The sequence below is a fragment of the Solanum verrucosum genome, unplaced genomic scaffold, assembly GCF_900185275.1.
Source record: "Solanum verrucosum unplaced genomic scaffold, falcon-dt-bn FXZP01000446.1, whole genome shotgun sequence".
Classification (NCBI taxonomy): domain Eukaryota; kingdom Viridiplantae; phylum Streptophyta; class Magnoliopsida; order Solanales; family Solanaceae; genus Solanum; species Solanum verrucosum.
The window spans coordinates 460,655-467,533 of record NW_026020482.1 but is presented as its reverse complement, the minus strand read 5'-3'; the positions used below and the strand labels follow the sequence as shown (position 1 = coordinate 467,533).

Here is a 6,879-nt window from a genome sequence, read left to right as displayed (position 1 = left end):
TTTGTTAGGGGTGGGGTAAATGGATTGTGAATTGTGAGTGATAGGGTGAAGTCTGAGTAACCAAACTCATAATCATCTCTTAGGGTTTTCTTACCTGAGTTCTTTCCCACAAGAACTGTTTTAATTTATGTTGAACCGGTATGTTTAGGAATGTGTGTGTAGGAGTAAGTAGGAAAATAAAATCATGATGGCATAAAAAGCCTGAAATTAAATTATCCCTTTCCAAAAATGTTGAAATATGCTAGATCGATAGTCTTGATGAGTTGAATGTGTTGGATCTCAATGTGACATGATAAGGAACTAATGTGACCTCTTGACCTAAGCTAAAACTTGTACGGAGTAATCTAATAATCTGATAGTGAAACAATGTGCCAAGAGTGTGTGAGAAAAGTTGAATGTTCAGACAGTTTGTGCCATTCTAGAACTTGCCCCGTTGGTCCTGCTAAGATGATCTAGGCTAGAAGTTGGGAAGTGATCAAAGCCCCTTGTTCAAATTAGTCAACTTTAGCCTAAAATGATTCGACCAAATGAAATCAATGTTCCCCTTTTGATCCAAATTATTGAACCTTAAATAGACTATTTCTTTTGTTTTACCTAACTCACCTCCCCTTAAATAATTGTCTTGGCCCCGGACCCTCCTTGGACATGTGCACCTTGACTTAGGCCAAAAGCCTAAGTTGAGGGTGGCTAAGCCAAAAGCTACCTTAATCTTTGCCCTAGTACGACATTGGATATTGTGCACCTCAACTAATGTAAAATTCATAAGTTGAGGGTGGCTATGAAAGAGGAAACCGAAAGAAAAAAGGGTACACAAAGTGTTTTCTGTTAAAAAGAGAAGAAGAAAAGATAGAAAAGGATGTGACTTTGAGTAAAAGAAGCAAACAGATGATAAATAAAAGTGCGGAAAAAAATAAAGTGAAAGAAAAAGAAAAAAATGTGAAAATTAAGAGTCACAAAGTCGAAAGTCACATCCATGTTAAGAGGAGTCAAGGGAAAGAAAATAAAAGGAAAGGATGTCAAAAATAGGTCAAAAAAAGAGGTATAAAGCCAATGTAATGTCAAGGAGGGCAAAAAGTCACTAAAAGTACCAAATGTACCGCACCTGACCCTGAGCCTACGTTACAAGCTAAGAAAATCCTATAGTGATCCTAGCAACTAGTTTGGTGAGTCTAAGCAGTGAAAATAAGGGCAGGCCTATGGTATTGAGCACTACCTGTATTTGAAGTCACTTTTGAGCGTGAGTGTTGAATGATCCTAAAACTGAAAATTCATATCTTCTGTGTGAAAAGGATTTCGTTTAAAGTGAGGGCATAGTTACATTGTCAGAAAGTTGGTACCTTGGTGATTGTGAAAAGTGTATGTTGTTGTGTCTATTTGTCGATCTTTGTCATATCTTGATCCGTATGAGTTTGCTTGTTGAGTCTAACAAAAAATATTTGCACTGAGAAAATGGAATGGATTGAAATAGCCATGTGATTACTTGAATTTGTATGTCTTCTTCTACACAAGTGTCGTTTAGAGTTTAGTGGGTCTCTTGAGGACAAACAACGAGTTTATGTTGAGGGTGTTGATATACCGTGAGTTTATGGTATCTTTGATACATTTCACTTAAGAGTTCTGTGTGTCTAGGGCCATATTGTATTAGAAATAATGTTGTTGTGTTATATTTGTTGGAAATAGGCTTTAACGTGGAATTGTGAAATGACACCTGAAAATCATCAGAAGGAGCCACCCACGGAGGTGACCTACGGACCATAGGTCCAGTCTCGGTGTAACGCCCCTCAAAATGAAGTAGGAAGAACTGGAGCTTCACATGTGTTTTGATGGAGTATGGTTATCTTGAGTCGTGTTTAAAAGAGTTTCGTGAGTCAATGTCAAGGCACGTGCTAGACTCTATGTTAAAAAGGTGTTTTTAAATGATGGTTTAAGGAAGAGGCATGTGCCAAGCCAAGGGGACAAGGCTTGCTAAACCTTGGCCAAGCTACTACCCCATGACCACGGACCACTTCACGACCAGTGGTCATGAGCACGGCTCGTGAAAGTGGGCGTGAAGGTCACTTGGTGGCAAAGCTTGTAAGCCCATTTAGCCAAGCCACTGCCTCCAAGTTCACGAGCATCAACACGACTCGTGGTGTTGACCACGAATCGTGGGAGCTTTCGTGAAGTTGACTTGGCCTTGGAGGGCTTGGCAAGTGAGGGAGGCTCATTTCCTCAAGGACCACGGGCACCACCACGAGACGTGGTGCCTCTCACGACCCGTTTAGTTGGGCGTGGTCCCTGACGGGCTGCCTCAAGAGAAGGGTTTTTAAGTAATTTCGTTTTAATTGTTTATTATGTTTTGTTGATTTTAAATGGTTTATATGATAACTATATAAGGTTTTAAGTCTTTTAACAAGTCATTTACTCTCTTTTCCCAAATTAAATTCCAAAGTTCTTGTCTCTCAACTCAAGAAAGAAGGAGAAGTGGAACCTAGGGCTTTAGATTTCAAGCTTTCTTCATCAAATTTTAGTGGATTTCATCAAGTCTAAGGTATGGTGACCCTTGATCCTTGATTATCCTTTCTTTCAAGGAGTCCATTCCAAAGGGTTTCAAAAGTCTTCAAAGAACAAAAATCCTAGTTTCTATTCTAAGCATGGGTTCATTGTTAAATTGTTTTCAAAAGCATTATATTGATGAATTAAAGTAGAATTGATGATTTTATATGAACTTTCTTCAAGAATCCATGTTTTCATTAAAACCCCAAATTTGCTATGAAGTGGATCTATTTCTATGAATTCAAAGTTGATGGAATTATGTGTAAAGTGAATTGTATTGATATCACTTGTGTTGTTTAATGTTTATTTATGATTAATTGTTGATAATTGATGAATTAAGGGTGGTAAGCCTTATGGGTGAAGTATTGATGATTTTGGCTATGGCTTTGGATTATGGTAAGAAATCTTGAGCTCTCTTTATGGAATTGGTTGTTGTTGGTAGGTTGAACCCATCTTTGGTGGAAGTGTTATATCTTATTCTTGTGTGGTATTATTGGGAATTGAGGCCATGAAGGGAAATATATGAGTGTTAATATATTGTTGTATTTTTATACATATATGAGGCTATATGTAAAGTCCTATATGAAGCTATATGTAAAGTTTGTGTGAAGCTATAATGTGAAGATGTTCTAATGGTGTTAATATAATAATGTATAAAGTGTTATTATGCTAACGTGAGAGCATATATCTCTCGAAATGGTGATAAGTGGTGATGATGGACTATGATGAGTTTTCATAAGATGATGTTGTAGATCATATGCTAGACTTGAGTATCTTGTCTTGTGTCATGGAAGCTTGATTACATATATGAATGTTTGGTTGGGCTATGACTTAGTAATGGAGCTCTTCCTATAAATGCTAAAAGAGGAATTCTAGGCCAAGACTTGAATTGGTAGTCTTAAGCATAGTGCCTTTTTATGAGTCTAGCTTTCCTAAGAAAATGTATAACCTTGAAGGATGGGCCTTGGGGCGATGTTCCCTTCTTGAGTGAAATGATAGACTTAGAGATGGATGGAGCCGGAACGGCGTGAGAATCCTTATCTAAGAAAATCAAATGAGCTATCCTTATGAACCTAGATTGGCTATGACTAAGAAATGGGGCCTTTCTTGGGAAGAGGTACCATGAGATGGTTGAACTAGAAAAGGAACCCTCTCTAGTACATATGTGATTGAATACTCTATGGAAACCAAGGCTAAGCACCGAGTGGATGTGGCTAGGATGGTGGCCTAGTTGAGCATGATATTAGGCCCAATGAACATCCTTGAACATCTCTTAAACCATGTGCCAACATGGGTTGCTTTTAGTTCTACCCTCGGCAAGTAGAACAACCTCCATGGAGTAGAATAGACTCCGGATTCCGTACCTTGCTAGTGTGGTCTATGTCGGTTAAGGCCTATTTCCATCATGTGGGATGTGCACTCTAGTATTGGATAGGTTCTACAACGTGTAGGTAGTAGTATGGGATGCTATCTACACATGGCACGAGTAGGCTTAAACGACGCTAAAGTGAGTTCCCTAAGCCTTAGGGCTATTATTTGATTAGCCCTTATATGTTTGTGTGTCTCTTAAATGGTTTTATTAAGAATGTTGAATTAGTGTGTTATAATGTAATGATATAACCCTTGTCTATGGTAACTCTTAGGAACACTTAGGTGTATATGAAGAGGTTGTATGGGCGGTCACTTCATTATTCACTCAAGTGTGGCTTAGGGTGACTTGAGATAGAGGGTTAAATGGTAATGAAGGAATTACTTTGCTATCTTGTTTAAGTATTGTGCACTTGTATTAATTGATTTGTAAGTGATGTGAATATGGTCTTGATTGTGAATGGTGACTTGAAATGTGGGTTTATGCTTGTGGTTGTAAAGGTTTGTTTAAAATCATACATTCCTTGTAAATGTTCGTTGTGCATGTTTTCTTGCATGGTCATCATACTTAGTACTTATTGTACTAACTCCATAGTTCTCTATTGTTATAAGTGTAGGTGCTGGGAAGTGAGGATATCTTTTGAGGAAGCTTGAGATATTGACTCTTCTCAAGAAGCTTGGTATGTCCTCATATATTCAAGGACATAGTTGTTATCTTTCTAGTATTTCCACTTAGACATTGTATAAGACATATATTTTTTGTTGTTGTAAAGGGTCGTGTCCCTAAGATGTTCTATTCTTGTCTAAGATGGTACATGAGACTTAGAAATTCTACTTCTTTACATTTGAAAGATCTTATGAGTATTATGGATTTGTTTTAAAAAGTGTTCTTATTCCTTACGGTTTTTATTACAGAATACGATGAATGAATGCTAAGGCTTATATAAGACCTCCTAGAGGTCGAATACGCATGCAACGGCTAGGGGGTGCTCCCGGGTCGTTACAAACTTGGTATCAGAGCATAAGGTTTTGGAAATTGTCCCTTGGGATTTAAAGTCTCATATGCCACGTCTAGTAGAGTCTTGTTCATCGGTGTGAGTCGCGACACATCTATGAGCGAGAGGCTATACGATGGTAGAAGTTTCACTTCTTTTATTAATCTTGACGTCATGCCTTAGAGTTTGGTCTATAAGTGTCATTTTCCTAATCCGTCTCTTGTGTTTATAGGAAATGAATACGAGGGCTAACCGAAAGAGAGCGGAAGAAGGGGTAGTTTATGAGGGAGTTCCTCTCCAAGATGTGCAAGGTATTCAAGATGACCAACTCCCCATAGGCAATCAACAGAATCGGGTTTCGGTGGCTCCCTCGGCCATGACTAATGAAGAGATTAGGGCGGCTTTTCTAACTCTAGCCCGAGCCATGATGGCTCAAGCTAACCGAGATGTGGGGCCTAGGGTGAATGCTAATGAGAGTACGGCGGCCTCAAGGTTGAGAGACTTCGTGAGGATGAATCCTCCTATCTTTTTGGGCTCTAGAATTGGAGAAGATCCCCAAGGATTCTTGGATGAGATTTACAAAATTATGGATGCTATGGGAGTATCTTCTAGAGAGAAAGCGGAATTGGGTTCATACCAATTGAATGAGGTGGCCCAAATTTGGTACACTCAATGGAAGGCAAATAGGTCGGAGGAAGCGGGTCCTATAGAATGGGAGGAGTTTAAGGAAGCATTCTTGGGTAAGTACTTTCCCCTAGAGAAGAGGGAGTGCAAAATTGAGGAGTTCATTAATCTTAGGCAAGGTAATATGAGTGTGGAGGAGTATGCTTTGAAGTTCTCTATGTTGTTTAGGTATGCTCCATCTTTGGTGTCTAACCCTAGAGAGGAGATGAGTAGGTTTGTTACCGGTGTATCCGACTTGGTGAAAGAATAGTGTCGTACGACAATGCTCCATGGTGACATGAACATCTCTAGGCTTGTTGTGTATGCTCAATCTATTGAGGAGTCCAAGATGACTAGGGTGAGGAAAGATTAAAAAAGGAGTAGGTATGAGGATCAAGGACAACCTAGGTTTAAGAAGAGGGCTCCAAATCAAGATTTATCAAGTGCTCCTAAGGTTAACCATGAAGGAGGTGGTGGTTCTCAAATTTCTAAGCCTACTTGTTCCACTTGTGGAAAGAAGCATTTTGGGAAGTGTCTATCCGACACTAGTGGTTGCTATGGTTGTGGTAAAAATGATCACAAGGTGAGAGATTGTCCTAATAATGTGTCTAAAGGAAGGAATGCTAGGCAAGCTCCTTATAGTGGTCCTAATGTTGATGGTCAAGCAAGGAATCATTTCTATGCTCTCCAAGCTAACAAGGAAGCAAATTCGGATGAAGGTGCCGGTAAGTCATAATTTCCAGTTTTGTGTTGGTTTAGATGGGTTTCTCCTAAGTGGGGGATGGTGTGTTGAAAGATGAGTTGAGGTGAGTTTGGATATTCTTGTCTCTTTCTTCTATTCCTAATCAAGCTTGAGTCATAGAATTGTAGAAGCATGATGCATGGTTTTTGGAGTCTTGTGTGGAAAAGAATGAGTTTCTATATTCTCCTTATAATGATGCATGCTTTAAATTGAGTTCTTGATTTAAATAACAAAATGATGTTCATGATTGTTGTTCTCCTTATATGTATAAAATGGTGAATTGCTAAAAGTTGTTAGAGTTGATTAGTTGAGCATGCTTAAGTTTATTCTTGATGTGGCATGATTTTGCTTTAATGAGATAATTGCATATTGTGTTCTTTGATGTTGTTATGAGCGTGAGGTACTATGGAGAAGGGAGTTCCTCCAAATAAATGAGAAATGGAAAAAGGTTTGAGGCATGTTGAGTTATAGGTGTGATTCCTACTTCCATAAATTAGAATGAAATTGTGTTGTAATGGCTTGTTATGTGGAGTTGATGTTTCCTCCTTGATGAGTGCTTTCATATTGATAATGTAT

General features: G+C 38.7%; 1 protein-coding gene across 1 annotated transcript; it reads left to right on the top strand.

Moving 5' to 3' along the window:
• The first annotated feature begins 5,133 nt into the window (after positions 1-5,133).
• Positions 5,134-6,297, top strand: LOC125809509 (uncharacterized). Its single transcript, XM_049489130.1, has 2 exons — positions 5,134-5,701; positions 6,029-6,297. Exons 1-2 carry the CDS (start codon positions 5,134-5,136, stop codon positions 6,295-6,297), a joined length of 837 nt encoding a protein of 278 aa, XP_049345087.1.
• The last annotated feature ends 582 nt before the right edge of the window (positions 6,298-6,879 follow it).

What these genes read in the sequence shown, in the direction of transcription:
- LOC125809509 (XM_049489130.1), top strand. Translation starts at nt 5,134, where the DNA reads ATGAATACGAGGGCTAACCGAAAGAGAGCGGAAGAAGGGGTAGTTTAT. An exon ending in GTTCATTAATCTTAGGCAAG is followed by an intron (nt 5,702 to 6,028) that starts GTAATATGAGTG and finishes TTAACCATGAAG; the next exon opens with GAGGTGGTGGTTCTCAAATT.